Raw genomic sequence first — 25,094 nt, forward strand, 5'->3', positions numbered from 1 at the left:
GGGTTGAATAGTCCTTAATAGACAGTTAAGATTTTAAATCCATACTAAATAAATCAAAAATGTCTTTGAAGCCAGAGTAAGAAGCTCAAATACATTTTTAAACAAGGGTTTAGGTTGCCAACGAAGGTTTCAGAGTTAGGTCATTGCATATAAGAAATAGTTTCCTACATATTATACTTGAAGTTTCAAACTAAAACGAGGAAGTATTGTTTTAAGCCCAAGCGTGGTTTTAAAGAAGGGCTTTAAGTCTAGGTTATGGTTTAAAAAATTGGTTTTCAAAGGGTATGGGCAACATGAAGATTACAAATAGTGGTTAGGATCGCGACAAAAAGAAAATTAGGGGTTTTAAATTGGGGAGTGGGAATACGGTTTTAACTCAAGGTGAGCCCTTAAAAGAAAGTTTCAAGTCTGTGTTTAAAAAGGAATACTGTAAATATTTCTACTGAGGTCAAAACAATGTTAAGATTTCAATAAATCTTTCAAATAATGAAAGGATTAAGTGTGGTTCATGGCTTCAAAAAAAGAAGCAATGTTTTAAGCAAAATTAGGGTTTCAAGAGAGGTTTCAAATAAGGGTTTGCGTTTCAAATCTTTAAGAAGGGTTCCAATTCAGTGTTTTTTGCATAAACTTTCAAGTCAGTTTCAGGGTTAGGAATTTCAAGTGACATTTCATTACAGAATGTAAGGTTTCAAATGTTAAGTTGGCCTTAAAACAAAGTAAAGATTTCAAGTTGAGGACTTGGATGCAGGTTCATTTATCGGGTTTTGATTCTTTAACTTGGTATGCTTCGAAAGTAGTTTTTAAGCAACTTTCAGATTTCGAGACAAGTTTCAATTCGAGTGTTAGTTTAAAATTATGTGTAAAAATCAGGTTTCAAATTAAATACTAGGAATTTTAAGAAAATGTTTGAATGCATTGTCGGGCTTTAGGATTTAAAGTAATGTTTAAACTTAAGGTTTAGGTTTCAAATTGGGGTGTGAAAATCAGGTTTTTAAGCAAAAGTAAGGCTTTTAAACAAGGTATTCAATTCAGAGTTAACGTTTGAACTTTCAAGCCAGTTTCTGGGTTACAACTTCAAAGATTTCAAACCCTCCTAGTATTGATCGGGTTTTAAAGAAACTTAAACCAAAAAGGAAAAACGAATGTTGAAAAATAGGACTTTAAAACAGGAGTTAGGGTTTCAAATTAGGAACTCAAATGCAAGTTATTCAATGGGGTTTTGAGTTATGGTTTTAAGGTAGGGTTTCAAGCTTGACCTAGGGTATTAATAAATAATTAAAGCAAGAGTAGACTTCTGGGCCTGGTTGTGGTGTGATACCTGATTGGAACTGTCTTTGACGCCATGACAAACGATACAGAAATGTTTCCAACCAGACATTTCTCACATCGCGTCAAAATGTTGCCTACGTCTAGGAGCCGTCGACATTTAATTGCTGCTTTCGGCGCCTTACAAAAAGATCTTGGCGGTTTCCTGCTGCGACACTTAAAATGAAAAAAAAAGACATTTTTCATTAACGCAGTATGAAATTGTTCTTGATATGAAAAAACAAAAGAACATGTTGACTTTTATAATTATCACTGCGAGAATTGTTCATTTTGTTAGCAAAGCATTACTATCACTCTGAAAGTTGTTCAGAAAGTAGAAACACTTCCTGTGTTGCCAAGGAATCACACTAGCATACATTTGAGAAAGGTTAACAAGGAGCAGGGAGTATACAAGGATTTTGTAAGTAGCTGTTACTTCACCTAAAGCTAGCATGATTTTTTTTGTTGTAATTTGTAGTTCTGGTAATATTATTTTGTTAGCATGGCATTACTTTTGCTGAAAATATTGTACAAGGATAGTAACCTCAGGCAGTTGCTGTGTAGCCAGGAAACTGCGCAACCATTCATATAGGGAAAGTTAATAAAGATTTTGTAGTAGATAGTACTTTACAGCAAACTGCAGTTTTCTTTTTTATAATGTGTTTTCCAGAAAAAAATTTATCTTGTTTGACATGCTTTACATTTATTTTGACGGTCGTATAATAATTTAGATCAAGGCACTTCCAGGAAACTGCTCTATCATGAATGAGAAAAGAAATTTGGAGTAGATATTACTTCACAGAGACCAAGCATTATTTATTTCTTAGGTAATTTAAAGTAGAACTGTTTATTTTATTGGCAAAACATCACTGTTACTTTAAAAATTCAACATTATTTAACTGTTAGTATTTTTTTCAAACATCTTAAAATAAATGGTCAAGTATTAAACATAATGTTGGCAAAATTTATTGGCCAAACATTACTGTTACTTTGAAAGACATACAGGAATTTGCAAAGTATACATTGTAGATAGTGATGTGACAGTACAGCAATCTGGCAATAAGCAGTAGGTTTTGAAAATGTATATTCTGTTTATAGCTCCAGAATTGTTTATTTTGATAGAATTTTGTTACTTTTTCGTACAGGAATTTGAAACATTGGCCACAAAATTTCTCTGGCGTAAATTTGAGAAAGGTTACTCCACAGCAAGCTAGCAATTAAGGTTAAACCTTCAACATTTTCATTTAGTTTGATTAGTTAGAATTACTTTGAAAGTTGTAGTGGATGTTGGCATATTGGACAAGAAATTGTAATACGAGCAGCGATAAGATGTTGAGCATTCAATATTCTAATTCCGTTGTTTGTAGGTCCAGACCGGTTAATTTTATTTCACATATCATATTTATAACTTTGAAAGTCATAGAGTATATGGCAAATTGGTCACTTCCTTTGTTTCCCTTAAACTGCAAAATGAAATTGGAGTAGATGCTTAACATTCAACATTTCAATTTTGTAATTTGTAGTTCCAGAATTATTGATTTTGTATGCATACATTACCTTCGTTACTTTCTGTGTTTCATGAAAATCAGGCTAGCATAATTTAAGAAAAGTAAACAAATTTGTAGTGTATGTTACCGCATTGCAAACATTGCAAAATTATTCTTTTTTAATTAGTAGTTCCAGAGTTTTTTGTTACTATACCATCACTTTAAATTTGAAAGTCATACAGGAAGGAAATAAATTGGGCTAGATGCCGAGCATTCAAACATAATTGTTTGTAATTTGTAGTTCGGTAATTGTTGATTTTGTTAGCAATTACTTTAACGTTGAAAGTAATACAGGACGCTGACACCTTGGCCACTCCCCGACCCCTGCCCTAGTTTCAACCATAGTTCAGTACCTTAAATTGAATTTAATACCATAAAAAGGACCCTAAACCTTAGTTTCTAACCTTATCCCGAATCCTATTTTGGAACCATAAAATAACTTTAAAACCCTTATTCAAAGCCTAAACCCTAGTTTCTAACCCTATCTCCTGAGACCAGCCCAACACCTATGAAACAGTGACAATTTTAAGCATTTACAAGCACTTCACCAAATAGTCTTTTTCCATGAGTTCAAGCACCCATACAAACCCCTGAAAGGATGGGAAATGCAGTGTGCTACTCTTTTTGAGGGGTCACCTGTTTTTGGGTCCACAGAAAAATATGGCTGCCCCTGAAGGATGCTGTAGACAATACGGGCGCTGTTTCCGTATGTCGGGTCATCGGCATCTGTTGCCGTCACTTGAAGAACCGACGTACCTAAAAAAAAAAAAAAAAAATTTAAAAAGAAAATCAAATACCTGGAAACAATCGTGAACAAACATTTTATAATACAAACATTTTTATTACCTTATTTATTTATGTATGATGCACATTTCTTTACCTCAAGTGTGCCTTGTAAACAATGTTTTACGGCGGTAAATAACGATTTAATGCAAGTGACCAGTCGAAAATTGAGAATAATTGCAAAACATCGGACGCAACAGAAATTGAACTGGGCCACGGTGGTTATGTGCATAATACACAGATAAAAAAACAAAAATAAAACATCCATCCATTGTCTTACGCTCATCCGGGGTCGGGAGCAGCAGCCTCAAAAGGGAAGCTCAGACGTCCCTATCCCCAGCCTCCCCCTCCAGCTCATCCGACGGGATCCCGAGGCGTTCCCAGGCCAGCCTAGAGACATAGTCTCTCTAACGTGTCCTGGGTCTCCCCCGGGGCCTCCTGCCGGTGGGACATGCCCGGAACACCTCCCAAGGGGGGCGTCTAGAGGGCATCCTTATTAGATGCCCGAGCCACCTCACCTGGCTCCTCTAAATGCGGAGGAGCAGTGGCTCTACACAGAGTCCCTCCCGGATGACTGAGCTTCTCACCTTATCTCTAAGGGAGAACCCAGACACCCTGCGGAGGAAACTCATTTCAGCCACTTGTATCCGGGATCATGTTCTTTCGGTGATAACGCACAGTTCATGACCATAGGTGAGGGTAGGAACGTAGATGGACCGGTAGATCGAGAGCCTTGCCTTTCGGCTCAGCTCCTTCTTCACCACGGCAGACCGGTACAGGGTCCGAATGACTGCAGATACTGTACCGACCCGTCTGTCGATCTCCCGTTCGATCCTACCCTCACTTGTGAACAAGACCCAAAGATACTTGAACTCCTCCCTCCTCCACTTGGGGCAAGATCTCATCCACAACCCGGAGGGAGAATACCACCCTTTTACGGCTAACTACCATGGTCTCGGACTTAGAGGTGCTAATTCTCATCCCGGCCGCTTCACACTCGGCTGCGAATCGCTCCAGCGAGAGCTGAAGATCACGGCTTGTGGAAGCCAACAGCGCCAGGTCATCGGCAAAAAGCAGTGACGCAATGCTGAGGCCCCCAAACCGGACTCCCTCCCCACCAAGGCTGCGCCTAGAAATTCTCTCCATAAAAGGTATGAACAGAATCGGTGACAAAGGGCAGCCCTGGCGGAGTCCAACCCTCACCGGGAACGAATCCGACTTACTGCCGGCAATGCGGACCAGACTCTGGCGCCGGGCATACAGGGACTGCACAGCCTGGATAAGACCCATACTCCCGAAGCACCCCCCACAGGGCCTCCCGAGGAACATGGTCGTTTTGACCACTAAGGTGGTCAAAAAATAAAACATAATAAATGAAAAACATTACTAAAAATCAGAACATTAATTCATCATTATTCAACTGTTATTATTATTTTTTAAAAAACATCTTAAGATAAATGGTCAAATATATAAAAGTAATACGTAAAATCAAAAAATAAATCCTAATAATTTTTTCTATTACTGTCATATCTTTTTTTTTACTTAATAGTGAAATAAAACAATAAGTATTAATTATTCAACTATTATTTATCTTATTACATAAAAAAATAATGATCAAAATAAATTGTAAAACATGCAAACGAATACCCTAAAATAATATATTTTTTTCTTACTTTTTCAATTAATATTAATATTTCAATTATTTATTAAAGGACAATGACTTTACAAGTTTATTGAAACATGTATGAATATACTGAAGATGAAAAAAATTAACAATTTTAATATTTCAACTTTGTATTGTTTTATTATTATAGCTAAAAAATTAAAACAATCCAACATTTGGAAGGTATAATAATTCGATTGACAACATTTTATCCGTATCCCTAGTGCAGTGCAAAAAATGGATAGATGGATGATAACCATTTTTATTATTTTTTTTAAATATCCTATTTCTTATTTCACAGAATAAAATCCTAGAATGAATTGTAAAACAAAATCCCCCAAATGTAATATTTTTTTAATTCATAATTTTCTTAAAATTCTTAGAATACATTGTAAACTTAAAAATACTTTGAACTAAAATTAATTTTCTTCTGTTAACTTTCTTATCGTACTACCAAAATATTAAAAAACAAAGGAGACAAAACCTAAAGTCTTAAATAAATAATACATTAACTATTACTTTTAAAATAAATTGTAGAATGTAAAATATACTTCTAAATGAGAAAATGATTCATCAATGATTCAAATATTATTTATATTTTACTATATATACAAGGTCAAATTCAGTTAAATAAAAATACAAACTTAAAATTACCATGACAATCTGCCCTCGGAACAAGTTTGCTCTTATATTTGTTTTTGACATTTTGCATATTGTGCATCCCAATGATCCCAACCCATTCTAGAAGTTCTTTCCTTCAAAACATTTTGTTATATTTGATAAGCAAGGCAAGCTGTCAGAACTGATCCTGTTCAAAGCCTGTGACCAATTTTTCGCAGGAAATGCCGCTTGCATTTTCCCGGCCAATTTTTCTTCTCCTGGGAACGTGCCTGGCAATATCGACTGCAAATATGATCCCAATCTCATGAGACGATGCCAGACGAGCCCGGATTATCATAACCTTCCCATGATGTGACCAATGTAACAATTATTACTGTGGCTGTTTTTTTTTCTCCATGGTCTTTTTCTTCCCTCATACAAACAACAAAAAAAAAAATTTGAATAAGTGAGAATTTTCTATGGTTTCCGTGCTACTTGTGTAGTTTTATACATTTTACATATTATTTTATGCAAATATGGTGCGCCAGGTGAGAGCAGACTTACTTTCATTTGTTGGAATTTTAACTATTAAGGGAGCAAACTTTAAGAGTTAAATTTTTCAGGGTTTGCGTGTTGTTTGTGTACTTTTACAACGTTTAAAGCTATGTAATGTATAACTGACATATATTATATAATTGCATAGAAAAATGGTGCCCAAAGCAATGGCAGCCTTTTAATTATTTTTTATAAAGTTATTTGGAAGGAGTGGACATTTTCAGGGTTTGAATGACGCTTGTGTACTTTTAAGAGTTCTTGAGCTATATTTTATGAATATCTGAATTATATTTTACAATGACGTAAACAAATGGTGCCTACTAGCAAGAGCAGCCTTTCATTTGTACGACTGTAAACCCAAGATACATTTTGAAGTAGAAGAATAGTAACACAAAAGTGAGCAAACCTTTGGAGAGGACGTTTTCATAGTTTGCATGTTGACGCCAGATGTGCTGGGATTATAAACTCCTGTGATGTGACCACCATAACAATTAATGCAACAGAGGCGTCGTTTTTTTCCCCAGGAAATGACCTTTCTTTTTCTCCAGACAAATAAGGGTGGCTCGCTGGCAGTTTTTATCTACCGTAAATACGCAGTGCCCATCTTACCGCCAGGCATCATTGGCCAATGGAACAGCAGGAGTGTGTCTGCAATGGTATGACAGGCTCCATTAACCCGGCGTTTTATAATTGCGCAACCGGGGCGAAGATCGCGCCACCACGCTGGCGAGATGTGCTGCCTGCGGTGCTGTTATTGTCTTGACTTTGTTATCATAATTATTGATATTAATTCCTGACTTGATATGTGATCTCATGCAGATGCATAAAAACGGTGCCCCGAGCAAGGTAAGCATTCTATTTGTAGGATTATTAACACTAAAGGGGGCAACATTGGAAGGATGTGGATTTTCCTGCCATTGCCTGTCGCTTGTGTTATTTTTTGTAAGTTTTCGAGCTACTTTATAGGACTGATTCATGATTTTATAATACGTTTACAAAATTGTGGCCCTGAGTGAGGGGTGGCCCTTCATTTAAACTTCCAAGTGACCATAATTTTGAAGAGTTTTCATGTTGCTTAACTACTTTCATCTATTTTTGAGACCTGTTATGTCATCTTATGCTGATGACGTGAATTAGTTGGTGCACAGGCGAGGGATGCATCCACATCTAGAACTATCTACCCCAGCTGAGCAAAGATTTGAAGGAGTGGTATTTTCTAAGTTTGCCTTTTTCTTGTGTACTTGTATACGTGTTTGCGCTACATTAAATAAATTGGATACATGACTTCATAAAATGACATTAAAAAAAAAGATGCCACGAGCAAGGGATGGCCATTCATTTTCAGGAATATTACCCCCAAAATAGAGCAAAATTTGGAGTGGAATTAGTCGGGGTTTGTGAAATATCAACCTAACCCCTTTGGAGGGAGCACAATTTCGGATGCATGTAGTTTTGCATGTTGCTTTTGTACTTGATTTTGGGGTACATTATAGATACAATTACGAGAGAAATGGTGCCCCAAGCAAAGGGCTGCCTCTTTTTTGTGGTACTATTAACCCGTAACATTTAATTGAAACAAAATAATGAATGTTACATTAACAAGTAACAGCAACAAATAGCTCATCAAATTGATTGGTAACTACTTGGAAATAAGTTTCTTCACCTTTTGGATTAAAAATTATATGAATCAGTTTAGAATTCACAAATTTAACAAAGTACTTGCTTATTTTTACATTAATTAATTCAACCCAATATACAGATTTAAACACTTTAAGATTAGTTGGTTAATGGGATAAAAAAACAAAATCGACAATATATTTTTTGCAGTTTTATTTTGTCTTTGAAACTGCCATTATAGTTAACTAATCAAATTTCATTTCGCTCAGCATCCATCCATCCATTATCTGCACCGCTTATTCTCAGTAGGATCGCGGGGGTGCTGGAGCCCATCTCAGCTATCTCCAGGCAGCGGGCAGGGGACACAGAGACAGACAAGTCACTAGCTCAATCACATCTAGGGACAATTTGGACCCGCCAATTAACCTGAAAAGCATGTTTTTGGAATGTGGGAGGAAACTGGAGTGCCCGGAGGAAACCCACGCAAGCACGGGAAGACCATGCAAACACACAGGAGGTTCGATCTCATGACCTCAGACGAGCCAACCACTGCGCTGCCATGCTGCCCTTTTGTTCAGCATTATAGTTCAAAATTCCAGTCATTTCGTGTGAACTTATCTTATTATTTAAAAAAAGGGTGCTATGAGTGAGGCACAGTTTTCGATTTGTGGATGTATTACCCGAAAAGGACAAAAACCTTGATTTAATCGAATGTTTTAGTTTATGCATGTCACTTGTGTACTTTGACAACATTCTAAGCTACATTATGGATTTGATATGTGATTATATAAGTTTAAAAAATGTGCCCCAAGTGAGAGGTGGCCACTGATTTATGGAAATATGAAACTGCGACATTTAAAATTAAAAATAATTGAACTAGTGGGTATTTTTCATCTAGGTCAGCGTTTTAGCTCCCTATTCTCAAGTTTTGCACGACGGCTACGACCTGGCGACGTCATGGTTGAGCTAGCCGACCTCTGAGGACACGTGTCGCCGCTACATCAGCATTCTCCGATGACTGCCGTGAGGCATTCGATGATTAAGAGCAGCTACTTTCACGGGATTAGCGTGCGAGGAGGCGGGAAGACAGAGTTAATTATCACAAGACTCGATTTCCGTCCCTTGCGTGGCTTCAGTTAGCGCGTGGTTAGCGTAGCATGGTTTAGACTGCTGAGAAAATGCAAAGTTTGAAAAGAGGCAAAGGACACGGACAGAAAGTTAATTCTTTAACATTTAAGAGGCTTGTATGATTGATGTAAATCGGAAAACAAACATTTGTGATCAATCTTCTTTTTTTCTTTGTGAACTTGCTGAAGTACTCTAGACACAAGTCAACAATCAACACGATTTGAGCAGCTGGTCAACACTGCTAACCAGGAAGTCGGGTCCAGAAGGAAGGCACGGGCAATATAGCCAGAAATGTATCCTTCCATCCCTTATCTGCACCGCTCATCCTCAGTAGGGTTGCAGGGGTGCCGGAGCCCATCCCATCTATCTTCGGGCAGTGGGCAGGGGACACTCTGAACTGGTTGCCAGCCAGTCGCAGGGCACACAGAGACAAACAACTCACTCGCTCATTCACACCTAGGGACAACTTGGACCGGCCAATTAACATGATAGGCATGTTTTGGGATTGTGGGAGGAATCCGAAGTACCCGAAAGAAACCCACGCAAGCACGGGGAGAACATGCAAACTCCACACAGGAATGTTTCATCTCATGACCTCAGAATTGTGCCGCACATGCGCTAACTACTGTGCTGCTGTGCTGCCCCAGAAATTGATATTTCAATTAAGCCAGTAGTTCTTGATGATTAAGTTTGTATCCGATTTTAGACAACCAGTACACCTCCGAGAATTATAAGCACTGGTTTCACATGAATACAATTATTAAACTAGAGTATTTGCATCAGTTTTAAGAATAAGCACAGTTATTCATGAATATCAGAAAGTCACATACCAAAAAGAGAATGAAATACAGATATAACCAAAAACTTCATCTAAATGTAATCAGTCTTTCCAGGTGATAACGAATATGGACTACACAATAAACGGATGTTTACTTCAATAAATTGCAAGCAATGATTTGAGGTTGAATTGTTAAAAAGTTGCACATGTTTAAATTGCTGATTCTAATATGCCGAATTAATGGCGTTAATTTGATCTTTGTCCCTTCCTTAGCAGGAAGTAGACGGGATCACGAAATGGTTTGTTTCCACAGCTCTTCATGAATATGCTAGCAGCTGCTAAATGTTTCTAACCAGATAAAATTGAGATGAAACCAAAAAGTATCTCAATTTAGTCAGTCATTTTTAGTGATTACGATTTTATCTGATTTTATACAAAAACAGTAAACCTACATACAATTATTTTAAGAAATAGGAGGCACTAGTTTCAATTTGAACTCTTAAAACACTTGCCTCGACTTTAAAACTTAACTAATTCTAAAATCGCTGGATATTAAATGGCGCATTAATCTAAACAAGTGTATTAATTGTGCAAGCCCTACCAAGAAGTAGATGGGATTTGCATGCGTAAACCTGTATACGTTCATTGTCATGATCCCAGCTCATCTGGAATATGCTAGCAGCTGTTAACTGGTGCTAAAACTCTGGTGAAAATCTGCAGATTGAATCGACATACGACCAGAAATCTTATCTCAATGCAATCGATTATTCAAGGTGATTACAATTGTATATGATTTAAGACAAAACACTGAACCTCCTAACATTTATTTTAGAAACTATGAGCACCAATTTCAAATAAAACTTGCCTCAATTGCTTGCCTCAGTTTAAGAACATTCTTTAATTGTTCATTGTAAAATAACAGATTAATATAATTAATTCGATTTAATGTGCAAGCCCTACCAGTAGGTAGCGGACGCTTGTATACGTTCATTGCCATGACCTAGCTCATTTAGAAATTAATAGCAACTGCTAACTGGTGCTAAACCTCACATGTAAAAACTGATCAAATGGACATATGACTAAAAGTTCTAACACTGTTTAATCAGTTAATCAAAGTGATTATGATTTCATCCTATTTTAGACTAAACAATAAACCTACTAACAATTATTTTTAAAATTGTAAGTACCTATTTCAATATACCTTTGAGGTTTAAAGAAATAAATATTTCTTAAATTACAAAATGGTGGATTGTTCTAATTACCGTATTTTCCGCACTATAAGGCGCACCTAAAAGTCTTAATTTTTTTCAAAAGCTGACCATGCGCCTTATAATACAGTGCGCCTTATATATGGCTCAATATTAAATCGCAAGGTCTCGCAACTTACGCAACAGCCTCCGACTCGATTTTCCCCCGAACGTGGAGTAGTCCGCGGTGTATGCTGGGATTTATATATCGGCATTTCATTGGCTAACCAATGCGTCAATCATCATTTGAATCGATTGCTATTGGCTAAAGTTATTAGGAGCCTCGGATAGGCTAGAGGGCCAAAACAAACCCTGCAATTGGCCGAAAAAGATGTGTCAATCATCCGTTAAATCGATCGCTATTGGCTGAAGTTATTCGGAGCCTCGGATTGGCTAGAGGGCCGAAACAAACCCTGCAATTGGCCGAAAAAGATATGTCAATCATCCGTTAAATCGATCGCTATTGGCTGAAGTTATTCGGAGCCTCGGATAGGCTAGAGAGCCGAAACAAACCCTGCAATTGGCCGAAAAAGATGTGTCAATCATCCGTTAAATCGATCGCTATTGGCTGAAGTTATTCGGAGCCTCGGATAGGCTAGAGGACCGAAACAAACCCTGCAATTGGCCGAAAAAGATGACTGAATAGCAAGCTTGCTAAACTATGCCATAAAGAAACATGTTTCATAAGTCTGTATTAGTAAATATTTTACTCTCCTGGATTTACTACACTCACGCTTGTAAGAAGACCATGATTGCATATAATTATTGAACGTGAGAACTTAGGTGAGCTATGCGGCTTTATATCTTCCCGGTATCTTGTTTTAGAACGATCTTGATGTTGCTGTGATGAGTTGAGTGTATTAAACTCAAGTGTTTATTGTCATATGCACAGTAAAGTTGCGAGCGAAAAAGAAAATAGAAACTAAGGAATGGTTGGCATTTCTTGAATCCCAAGACTTTAACCTTCCGAATGATATTTGAAACGATGCATTTGAGTGACATCGTACGGACACCGCATCCGCACGTGTCTACGACACGTATTTGCTTCTTTGCAAGCTTTGGGAATGTTAAGGGGGTAATCAGTTGGACTGAATCATCTGACTGTTTTGTCGACGTTCCCATTGTAGCGCCTTATAATCCGGTGCGCCTTATCTATGGAAGATATAGGACCAAAAACTATTTTTTGGGGGTGCGCCTTATAACCCGGTGCGCCCTATAGTGCGGAAAATACGGTAATTTAATTTATTGTGCAAACCCTACCAGGAAGTTGACAGGATATACAAGCAGGAACGCATATGTTTCAAAGATTGACGTCACGTAAATAAACTCATTCTTTCAAATGAATTCTTACTTTTTCTGCTTGGAGTCGTAGCTCAAAATATAAATGTAAGACTATTTTAACAGGTTAAGACTATCTTGTCAATCGTTATTTGATGTTGACAAACACTGGATGTAAAGTCAACCAAAGAGTTTTTTTTTCGCATGGAATTTGCACTCATAAATTTCATATAAAACTCTTGATTACTTCCTTCGGTTCAACCATTTAGCAAATTCCTAAATTGTTGATTATAAAATGGCGGATGGATCTAATTAATTAAATTCCTTGTGCATACCCTGTCAAAAAGTGTTTGGGTTGTACAAATGAGAACTCGTATGATATAAGGAACATCTGCCATTTCCTTTTGTAGATGACATTAATCACCTACAAAGTTGTCGTTAGAAGTGATGTCCTCCATTGTTTCAAATAACTCTTATCTATTTGTCCTTGAACTATTAGCTGGAAATAAAACGTCAGATTCTGCTAACATGTTGACGATTATCTTCTCATGTGCAACTGGATGCTGACAAAGACTGAATGCAAATTCAATTCTTTTTTTGCATGGAATTTGCGCTCGTCGATTTCGAATGAAACTCTTTAATGAATTGTCACTACTTAACAACTTAACAATGTTTTAAATTATTGATTAAAAAATAGCAAATTCATCCAAATAATTAGATTTACCGTTCAAGCCATACCAGGAAGTAGAAGGGAAAAATGAGCGCAAACCGCTATGCTTCAAGTAACATCTGCTGTTTTTTTTGTAGGCGTCATTTCTTTCCAGCAAAAATGTTGTTAGAAGTAATGTCAAGTCAAGTCATGTTTATTTGTATAGTCTCAAAGGGCTGCACAGACCACAGATTATTGCAAACCACAGACTATTATGACACCATTTCCTGATCTTAAACCTACATGAGGGCAAATAATACAAATATATTGTCAACATAAAATATAGGTTATTCGTATGCTATAGAATAGAAGTGTTTTTCAAGCTTAGATACAAACATTTCCACTGAGGTTGCAGATCGAATCTCAGGGGGAAAAGCATTCCACAGCACCGGGGCCCGAGTGGAGAACGCTCTCGAACCTGCGGAGCTCTTCTTGGCTTTTGGGATCACCAGTAAACCAGTATTTTCAGAGCGAAGGCTCCGGACCGTAACATAGGGGGAAATTCAATCTGAAAGATATGAGGGATTATGTCTATGCATGATTTTGTATACTACCAACATAACCTTAAAATCACATTTTAAGCTAACAGGGACCCAATGCAGGTTAACTAAAATCGGGGTGATGTGATCAAACATTTTTGTCTTAGTTAAAAGCCTCGCTGCAGCATTTTGTACCAGCTGAAGGCTTTTGATTTTGGACTTAGGGAAACCGGAGAGTAGTGCATTACAGTAATCAAGACGGGAGGCAACAAACGCGTTAATTATAATCTCCACATCCGACTGAGATAGCATAGGGCAAATTTCAGCAATGTTACGAAGATTAAAGAAAGCTCTTCTAGTAATATTCTTAAAGTGTGTTGGAAAGGACAGATCGGGGTCAAATATGACAACTAAATTTGTCAATGTTCGGAGCAGTTTTTGATAACAAGTGACGGCATTTAGATGGACCAATAACTAACATTTCGGTGTTTTCAAAGTTAAGGCGCAAGAAGTTGAGTGACATCCGTTCTTTTATCTCAGTGAGGCAGGCCTCCAAATTTCCACTGATTCCTTCTTCGGAAGATAAAGTTGAGTGTCATCTGCGTAGCAATGAAAACTGATATTATACTTGCGAATAATATCACCTAATGGAAGCAAGTAAATGCTGAAAAGAAGGGGGCCAAGTACTAAACTCTGCTGAACACCACAGGTAACACTAAAGGGCTCAGATGTCATCTGAGAGGTAGGATCTAAACCATAAGAGGATGGTTCCTGAGAGACGAATCCATTTTTCTAACCGTTCTAGTAAGATATTATAGTCTACAGTGTCAAAGGCAGCACTTAGGTCCAGCAGCAGCAAGAGTGATGGAGCGCCGGAGTCCATTGCCAGTAGAAGATCATTGGTTACCTTAATCAGGGCTGTCTCAGTAAAATAGATGCACACTTTCAAATACCTCATCTATTTGTCCTTGAACTTGTAGCTGGATATAAAACGTGAGATTCTGCTAACATTTTGACGATTGGCTTGTCATGCGCAGCTTGATGTTGACAACACTGTATGCCAATTCAACCGCAATTTTTTTTTGTTTTTTTTGCGCTGATGTTGCACTCGCCGACTTCAAATCAAAATTATAAACTTTTACTAGCCTCGGTTTTACCATTTAGTAAATTCTTAAATCGTTGATTATTAAGTAGAAGATTAATCGATTTAATTTGGTTAATTGTGCAAGCCCTAATAGGAAGTAGAAGTGACGAACGAGCACAAACTGGTATGCTTCAAGGAACATCTGCTGTTTCTTTTGTACACGTCATTTATTTGTTCAAAATCATCGTTAAAAGTTACGTTCCTTAAATAGACCCGTACTTTCAAATGAATCCTCTCTTTTTGTCCTTGAACTCGTAGCAGGAAATAGAAACACGAGATTCCGCTAACGTGTCAGTAATTAACTTGTCATGTGTTTCTTGATGTTGACAAACACTGGGCGCAAATTGAACCGCAACATTTGTTTTTTCCCACGGAATTTGCACTCGTTGATTTTGATTTATTCTCTTCAACTGCTTGCCTCAGTTTCAACACTTAGCAAATTCTTAAATTGTTGATTATTAAATAGAAGATGAAGCTAGTTAATTAATAATTGTGCAAGCCCTAATAGGAAGTAGAAGGGACCAATGAGTGCCAATTGGTATGCTTCAACAAACAGCTGCCATTTATTTTGTAGACGTCATTTATTTATTCAAATTTTTTAAAAGTGATGTTAAATAAATAGATGCGTACTTTCAAATAAATCATTCTTTTCAACCTGGAAATAGAAAAGCGAGATTTCGCTAACACGTCTGCAATTATCTTGTCATGTCTATCTTGATGTTGCCAACCACCGGACGCAAATTGAACCGCACGGAATTTGCACTCGTCGATTTTAATTTATTCTCATCAATTGCTTGCCTCAGTTTTACCACTTAACACATTCTTTAATCGTTGATTATTCAATGGCGGATCAATCTAATTAATTTGATTCATTGTGCAAGCCCTAACAGGAAGTAGAAGGGACAAACAAGAAGAATGATCTGCCATTTCTTTTGTAGACATCTCTTATCGTGTATAAAATCATCGTTAAAAGTGACATCTCAAAAATAGACGCGTACTTTCAAATGAATCCTTCCTTTTCGTCGTTGAAGTCAGAGTTCGAAATAGTACCACGTGATTTCTCTAACGTGTCGACAATTAGCTTGTCGTGCATTTCTTGATGTTGACAAACACTAAACGAAAATGCAGCCACAATTCGTCCTTGAACTCGTAGCTGGAAATAGAAACGCGGGATTCCGCTAAGGTGTCGACGATTAGCTTGTCTTGCGCCTCTTGATGTTGACGCTGTTTGCAAATTATATATTTTTTCGCACGGAATTTGAGCTTGTCGCCCGCGTCAACATGAATACACATGAGACGGAGCTGGCACGTATCGAGCGTATATTATGAGAGTGCCGGCGGCCATGTTGATGTTTGCATAATTAATGTACATGTGGGGCTTCCTTTCCAACCTCATGGACAAAATAATAGATACCACTGCACCGTTTTATGTGCATTTTGTATCATTGTGTTCTATATTGTGATTGGCGTAGAAGACGCGTCAATAGCATTGCAACTTATTATGTACACGTATGTAAAACAGCTTGTCAAATTTATGTTATGTACGTACAAATTCCCTCGTAATTTCATGTTTCTCTAAAACCCGACCCAGAGTATAGCGAACAATAGAAACCTATGCCAATGGGTTCGCCACCCCCAGTATCACAGAGAAAATACTAAAATAAAATAGCATACAGTTAATAATATTGTTGTGAAATATATCCGTATAATGTTAAATAACTTTATAGATAAATGTATGTGTAATGGAAAAATACATTTAATTAACTTTTGGTGATGTAATTTGAGGTGGTTTAGTGGAGTAGCTGGTGGATGCAGAAGGAGGAGGAGACAGTGAAGGTGGATTAAAAATGAAACAGTTTTCAAAACTTTTTGCTTGCGAGTAATTTCATGGCTAATTCCTGGGCATTCCTTGTATTCATTTATTGAAAACATTGTAACGTGGTGTTGCCATACCCTGAGGTCTACTGTACATATACTAAGTACAATTTTTATGAAGTTAATCCTTTTTGGGGCACGGACAAGAATGTTGATGTTGTATGGTGGGGAAACTCATGTAACAAGGGGCTGAAAAAACTTCCTCCCCACTGTAGAGTGAAAACTTTGAAAAATGGGGTTGTCGTATACCAGTGTCCACTGTATACATAATAACAAAATGTTCTTGAGGTTTTGGCCACACAAAACAACTTCTTATTTCACACTGCAAAGTGAAAATGTCATATGTGGGGTCGCTGTATCCCGGGGCCTACTGTATAAATAGTAAAAATATGTTTTTTAAGTTTTTTGGAACGTAAAAAAGTGTTTTTAGGAAAATGCTGTGAGAACGGCCAAAGCACATCTCCTACCAAAGTGAAGGCATCGTAAGGTGGGATCACCATATCCCGGGGGTTTACTGTAACTGTGAAATAAAATGAGCTTTCTTTGTACTTCAAGTGTTTTGCCTGTTACAGGTTTACTTTATCTAGAAACACAATGAAAGCGTGCCTGAAACATCCCGACGCTATCGTGACATTTGCAGACTATTCGAGTTACTTCGCTCCTTTCATGTGGAGAACCTAACATAAAAAATAAATAAAATAACATAAAATGGTCTTATGAAAAAGGCCCTGCAAGGATTTTACTTTTGAGTACACTTTAGCTGAGCTGCCATCAGGTTCAAGGATTATTATTTTTTTTTCAGGGTACAAAAACTTTCAATGTGACGCCACAGACTCAATGGTCAACTGGAAGATGTGCTCAAAGGGTGCCACCGACACAGGAAGTTGAAAAAGACAAAAATAAGAAAAAAATGATGTGTTTCTAAACCCCCTTTGCTGAGATGTAAAAAGAATGATTCGCCAAGCTAGCATCCACATTTTCTGTAGGGAAACAATGGTAAGTATGCAGCCTGCATCCCTTCAAATGGCCGTGAAACCCTTATTTCAAGGGATGTGCGCTGAAATGTTGGCGAAAGGCACAATTTGATTGGCTATCGGTCCAGGGAGCCGCTGGACCGAGAGGAAGTCTTTTGTCGTCAGGCAAAGAAACAAAACAACCATCAAAAATGAATGAGTTGAAGAGCATGTGAGGGGATGCCATGGCTTTTTGAAAGAGTGCTTCTGCAAAGGTCTTTCCTATCTGGGAATAGATATATAAGTATATGTATATATATATATATATATATATATATATATATATATATATATATATATATATATATATATATATATATATATATATATATATATTTATTTATTTATTTATATACCTCAGGATAATAATAATTACTATTATTATTATTTTGTACCTAAAAAAAAGGTACCCAAAATTCAGTCATTATTATAGCATACAACTCGGGCTCTATCCATTATCTGCACCGCTTATCCTCAGTAGGGTCGCGGTGGTGCTGGAGCCCATCCCAGTTATCTTCGGGCAGTGGGCAGGGTATTCCCTGAACTGGTTGCCAGCCAGTCCCAGGGCACACAGAGACAGACAACTTACCCGCTCATTCACACCTAGGGACAATTTGGGCCGGCCAATTAACCTGACATGCATGTTTTTTGGAATGTGGGAGGAAACCGGAGTGCCTGGAGGAAACCCACGCAAGCATGGGGAGAACATGCAAACTCGACACAGCGAGGTTCAATCTCATGGCCTCAGAACTGTGCCGCGCGTGTGCTAACCACTACGCTGCCGTGCTGCCAACTCGGGCTGTAGCATCATCCAATTTAAACACCCACCCACCATATTTTCCAGACTGTAAGTCTCTCCAGAGTGTAAATCGCACCAGCCAAAAAATGCATAATTAAGAGGGAAAAAACATGTATGAGTCGCACTATGAGTATAATTCGCATTTCTGGAACAAATTGATTTGCTAAAATCCAACACCAAAAACATACATGTCATCTTGAGAGGCCAACACGGTATACTAACGTTACACGTACGTGCATATCTTAGCAAGCACGACAGTAACGATATTAAGAGTTCTTCAGAATACTCTTGCATAAAGAGCATGTTACCAAACCATCAGTGTCACTCCAACTCACGAAATACAATCAAATCTTCACCCTCGGTGGTACTTTTACCATTAAGCAGTTCCTACAAATGGGGACGAGAAGCTGCTTCCTCTTTACGCTTCGAAAAGTGTCACTCCCACAACAGGGAAGGGTAAAAAAATAACATCACAGGTCTAGAATGCCCTCTTGTGGTTTAGTGTGAAGATAACATGTGAAGTGATGTACAGAAGTAGTAATGAAAATGTCAAATTCAATTACAAAATAATGTGTTAATAAGTTCACATTTAAGTCTCATCAGAGTATAAGTCGTACTCCCAGCCAAACGATGATGAAAAACTGACTTGTATATATACATATATATATATATATATAATTCAGTGTTTTTTGGCAAAAAATGATTCAGTGTTTTTTGGCAAAAAAAAAGCAATATGGGATGAGAAAAGAATAGCCGAAAATTATTAAAATTGCATTATTATTAGTATTTTAATATTAATTATGATCAACATATATGCTCAGGTTCGGTTCCTCCCTAAAAAGCTGGATGACGACCAGATGATGAAAGTGCTGTATCTGAGTCAGCATAGGAGGCTGTGTTTGCTATTTGTAACCATAAAAAACATATTTTTCAAGTGGGTGAGCAAACCTGAGGAATAAACTGCCAGGTCTTACTTGCCCAAGACACACCACAGGAGGTGGTGCCCAGATGACCCACGTGGTTAAGGGATCGGTTAACAGTGTTTTATATTTTTTGTTTTATTGTGAAAGGGCTTAAATTAATAGGTTATTTCTCCTTAAAAAGACAACCTGGTGAGCTTGCCATATGCTACAATTTGCACACTAAAATGCTATGATATCTTATAATATTATGGGGAAGGGGATACAGTGTCTTATGTGTTTTTTTGTTTTTTGTTTTGTTTTTTGCCAAGAGAGGTGGGGGTTAAATGTCATTATTAGCACTTGCAAAACAACTTTGCCTCTAACATCAATTAATGAAATTATGTGCACAACTCATAATAATCATAATTCTAATAACGATAAAAAAAAAGATTTTGGATGAAAAAAAAAATGAACCCAAAATTCAGTCATTTGTAGACCTTGCATGAAAGGCATGCGGGCTAGCATCACCTATTGTCTTTTTGCGCACAACCGTTTGCGAATTTTCTCCATCTCACTTACCCACATCAGCCATCTCGGGTACGCTGGCAACGAAGGGCCCTTCGGGAAATCGCGGCGGGTTGTCGTTAATATCTTGCACTTTGATGATAAACTCCGATTTGGGCTCCAGCGCATCCTGCGTGTTGCGGTCCAAAGCTTGCGCATGCAGCACATAATGCGACTTTTTTTCACGGTCCAGACTCCGCGTGGCGTGGATGTCACCTGTCACTTCGTTGATCAGAAAGATGCTGCCCGCACCCTCGCCGCTCAGGATGTAACGCACCGTGCCGTCCCCTTTGTCCGAGTTGGAGTGAAGCTGCGAAACAAAATTCCTTTTAGCTTTTGCTTCGAACATACTTACATTTACGATCAGAAATTACAGTGCGACATATCTTTATTTAGAACATGAAATGCAGTCCCTCGAAGGGGCACCAATTTAATGCCGACTATTATTATAAGAAGGAAATTAGTGTTTAAACACCCTGCTATTTTGCCAATGCTCCCACTTAGGAATCATGGAGATGTCTGAAATTTTCATCGACGGTACATGTCCACTGTGAGATAGATAAACTAAAAAGAAAAATCCAGACATCACAATTCATGATTTTTTTGTGTGACATAGCTGCAAATAAGTATTTGAACATCTGAGGAAATGAACGTTAATATTTGGTACAGAAGCTTTTGTTTGCGATTACAAAGGTCGAAAGTTTCCTGTAAGTTTTAAACAGGTTTGCACACACTGCAGGAGGGATCTTGGCCCACTCCTCCACACAGATATTCTCTAGATCAGTCAGGTTTCTGGGCTGTCACTGAGAAACAGAGTTTGAGCTTCCTCCAACAGATTTTCGATTGAGTTCAGGTCTGGAGACTGGCTGGGCCATGCTAGAACCTTGATATGCTTCTTACGGAGCCTCTTCTTGGTTTTCCTGGCTGTGTGCTTCGGGTCGTTGTCGTTTTGGAAGACCTGGCCACGACCCTTCTACAATGCTCTGACTGAGGGAATGAGGTTGTTCCTCAAAATCTCACAATACACGGCCCCAGTCATCCTCTCTTTAATGCAGTGCACTCGTCCTGCCCCATGTGCAGAAAAACACACCGAACCACCCCCAAGCTTCACAGTAGGGATGGTGTTCTTCGGATTGTACTCGTCATTCTTCTTCCTCCAAACACGCTTAGTGGAATTATGACTAAAAAGTTCTATTTTGGTCTCATCTGACCACAAAACTTTCTCCCATGACTCTTCTGTATCATCCAAATAGTCAAATGCAAACTTACAACTGGCCTTGACATGTGCTCGTTTAAGCAGGGAGACCTTTCGTGACATGCATGAGTTCAAACCATGACGTCTTAGTGTATTACCTACAGTAACCTTGGAAACAGTGGTCCCAGCTCTTTTCAAGTCATTGACCAACTCCTGTTGTGTAGTTCCGGGCTGATTCCTTACCTTTCTTAGAATCATTGAGACCCCACGAGGTGATATCTCACATGGGGCTCCACTCCAATTGAGATTGACAGTCATCTTTAGCTTATTCCATTTTCTACTGATTGCTCCAACAATGGACCTTTTTCACCAAGCTTCTTGGCAATTGCTCCGCAGATCTTTCCAGCAGTGTGGAGGCACACAATTTTGACTCTGGTGTGTTTGGACAGCTTTTCGCCATGATACATTTTAAAGTCTTACTGATTGTATGAGGTGGACAGATGTCTTTATGCAGCCAACCACTTCAAACAGGTGCATCTGATTCAGCATGATACATAGAGTGCTGATGGACTTCTGATGGGCGGACTAACGGGTCTTTCAAGGTCAGAATTTTAGATGATATTCAGGTGTTCAAATACGTATTTGCAGCTGTATCACGCACATGAATTGTTCAGAAAATAATGTGTTGTGATTTCTGTAATTGTCTTTTTAGTGTATCTATCTCACAGTGGACATGCACCTACGATGAAAACAGTATTTGTTTATTTACGCTACAAAAGAATACATTCTTGGCAGAAAATTGTGCCTATTTTTTTTTCATTATCCTAAAGAACACATTTGCTATGTTCATATATTTATATTTTAAATCAAATATATAGCTATAGAAATACATATATTTTGCATTAAACATAGACAAAGTGGTTTTGGTTATATGTTCGCCATTACATTCCCTAAAAGTGATATAAAAGTGAGATAAAACGAGGTAAAAGTGGTTGTAGTAGCGAGGGGATGCAAATCTCGGCAGGGATGCATTTCTCGGCATAACACCGGGCTGTAGAAATCATAACCGCTCAAGACACAGTCCCGTGAAGATCAAGATTTCAAGCTATGGCACCGAAGAAGCCAATATGTTATTATTGTAATAGTTTTTCATTTTGTTTTTATTATCTTGTTATGAAATGGAAAGAAATGTCAAGAAATAAAAATGAATTAAGACGAGGTCACTACGCTGTCGGGGATCCATGTTCACCCCCTTGACGTCTCGAGCACGACTGACGTGTGCTCGGCAAATCGCGCTGTATATACGCGGAGAAAGGCGTTTGACCGTCACACGGGTAACACGCTAATTTCACTTAATAACACCGCGATACAGGCGCAGAACATGCTATTACCATGCTCCACCCACGATTACCCGCTGAAATTTCCCGTCCTACCCATGTGTAACCACGCCCTGGCCGCGGCCAGAGCACGTCTTTCCGCGTCATTTCCGCGTCATTACCTTGTGTGCCGCCCGCGGTTAACACGTGCTCAAAGTTTTGAGCAGCTCAAAACTTTTTCGCGCGGCCAACCGCGTGTGAATTTCCGGCCGCGAGTAAAGCACTGCTGTATCTCGTCTATATGGCGGTCTCAAAGCGTCCAACAGCGCCCAGCAGCATCTGCTTCACGGCCAGAAATTTCTGGCCGTGGTTCAGCCTCGATGCGCCCGTGAAAGGCTGTGTACCCGCGATCCGAAGAATTGAGCAGCGCAAAACTCTTTCGCGCTGCCACCCGCGCGCGAATTTCCGACCGAGTGTTAAGCACTGCTGTATCTCGTCTGTATGGCGATCTCAAAGCGTCCGCCTCACAGGCAGAAATTTCTGGCCGTGATTCAGCCGCAAACGGCTGTGTGACCGGCCCCTAAGTGAAATAACTAAAAAATTGAAAAAAAAAAAAAAAACACTAAGAATGAGCACACTCAGTATAAAAATATATATCCTAAATTAGGGGAAGAAAACAAATTTAACATTTTATTTTCTGTCTAATATTGATATATATTTTGCCCTACCCTATTATTAGGATTGGTCCAAAAAGATTATGTTCTTTCTCAAGTCAACGCTTCTCTACACGTGAACAATGTAAATCGCAAACATGTGGTCAGGATAGGTCAACAATACCTTACTGGTGTCAATTTTATTGCCTGAAACCATCTGAAAGCACAACATTAGCTCGGTTATCAGCCAGGTGAGCCGGGAAAAGGAACGTTTTGATGGGTTGGAATTTCCGGATTAGGAGCCGAGCCTCCTCTGATTTGTCCGATCGTGAGTATCACGGATGACATTGATATTGACCGCAATCTTTTAAGCCTAGGACAACTGCCGTGAAGAGAACTTCAGACTCCTGCTCAGTTTTCTCTCTTCACCCACTGGACTCCAGTGGACACGAAAAGGACACCAATTTGAAAAGGTTTAGGTTTGGTTTGTTTATCTGTCAGAACATTTGTCTTTAGATATCTGCCCAATAATTGAAATGTAAAAGAGTATTCTCACCAGGCAACAGATCCTGATCAGAGCACTTTAGGGAGAGTTTACCAAAACAGTCTTGAATTACAATGGACTGCTTCCTTCTGCCCACACACACAAAGGTGGAGGAACAGTCGTGGTGAGTGAGGAGGTCAGTTCTGGTTGGTACAAAAAGCTTCTTGGGGCACAATCTGGCCATCCTTTAGACCAGGGGTCGGGACCTTACTAACCCAAAGAGCCATAAAAGAAAAAATATTTCTTTTTTTTTTTTTTCCTAGAGTGTCACACCATATATTTTAAGACAAAATTCAACAAAACTGCCAAACCTGCTCTCCAGACAAAGGCTAATTATTCAGCACAGGTTATTTTACTGTGTGATTCAAGATAAAGTGATACGATTAAGAAATAATAATTGTGCCAGAGCCTGTGTCCCATATCAATATAAATATACCACAACATTGGTGTCCCTCCCGCAGTTACCTAAGCGTTATGAGGCTCCCAAATAATGGTTTCAAAACAAAGTGCAAGATTTTCCAGAAGTACCAATTTGGATTACCAACGTAATTACCTACCGTGCAGACAGCGCTGGCAAAGGAGAAAGAATGTGTGCGTCCTGTCCTGTGTATAGTTCCGCCCATTCCTACCATTTGCCCAATCCAAATTCTCTACACTCTTGACTAAAGCTTCTGGGTAATACTTGTGCTTTGGGTTAAAGCTTGTTCTGTGGATTTTCATCGCGAAATGCCTCAACAATGACATAGATTGTTTGATGAGCTTCCATATACAAGGTTATTCAGCGATTTACAGACACAACGCGGTCTGTAGGTGTGACACCTTGAATGTAAACTGTAGTATAAATTGTGTCTTATATATAATGGACCGAATCCTCCCATCTCAGCATTCTTTGAGCAATGCATGTATGAAAATCACTCCAGTATAATGTAATTTGTAGCAAAATTGCTCACTTTTAATTTGATCTATGAGCAATGTGTACTCATGAAAGGAGCTACATATGGCTCGCGAGCCATAGGTTACCGTTCCCTGCTTTAAACTTTTCCCTTCATTTGATTTTCTTTATTTTTTTACAATCTTGCTTACTGCTCACACAGTTCTCTTTGGCCGGATTTTAGAGAGAAATGCCAATTCTTGTTGCCAGAAAGTGCCTTGCAAAACAAGGATTACAAAATGTACAACTGTTGCTATTATCAAGCAGGCCACGGTTTTGCTCTGCTTATTTTTGCTTGCGAGTTCATGGCCCTCCATGATTGCTACCTGCAATCGGCAGTCCAGAAAAGGGATCATCTTAACAGTTGGAGACTGTCTCACGTGCTTTGTTTTTGGCATTCTTTAATCTTTCTAAACCTCTTCTGGACCGACTCCCTACTGCCTGATCAAGAAAGGTCCTGAGACATCTC

At 38.6% G+C, this 25,094-nt stretch overlaps 1 protein-coding gene across 1 annotated transcript in view; it reads right to left on the minus strand.

The window, feature by feature from the left end:
* Positions 1–25,094, minus strand: part of LOC148348252 (cadherin-18) — a 107,822-nt gene that overhangs the window by 38,586 nt on the left and 44,142 nt on the right. The window contains exons 3-4 of the mRNA XM_088322259.1: positions 20,002–20,296; positions 3,489–3,608 (exon numbers count right to left, since the gene is read on the minus strand). Of these exons, the coding sequence (XP_088178385.1) occupies positions 3,489–3,608; positions 20,002–20,296 (415 nt within the window). The remainder of the gene's footprint in view (positions 1–3,488; positions 3,609–20,001; positions 20,297–25,094) is intronic.

This window comes from Urocampus carinirostris, chromosome 18 (genome assembly GCF_059441175.1).
Source record: "Urocampus carinirostris isolate Australia breed hairy pipefish chromosome 18, RoL_Ucar_1.0, whole genome shotgun sequence".
Classification (NCBI taxonomy): domain Eukaryota; kingdom Metazoa; phylum Chordata; class Actinopteri; order Syngnathiformes; family Syngnathidae; genus Urocampus; species Urocampus carinirostris.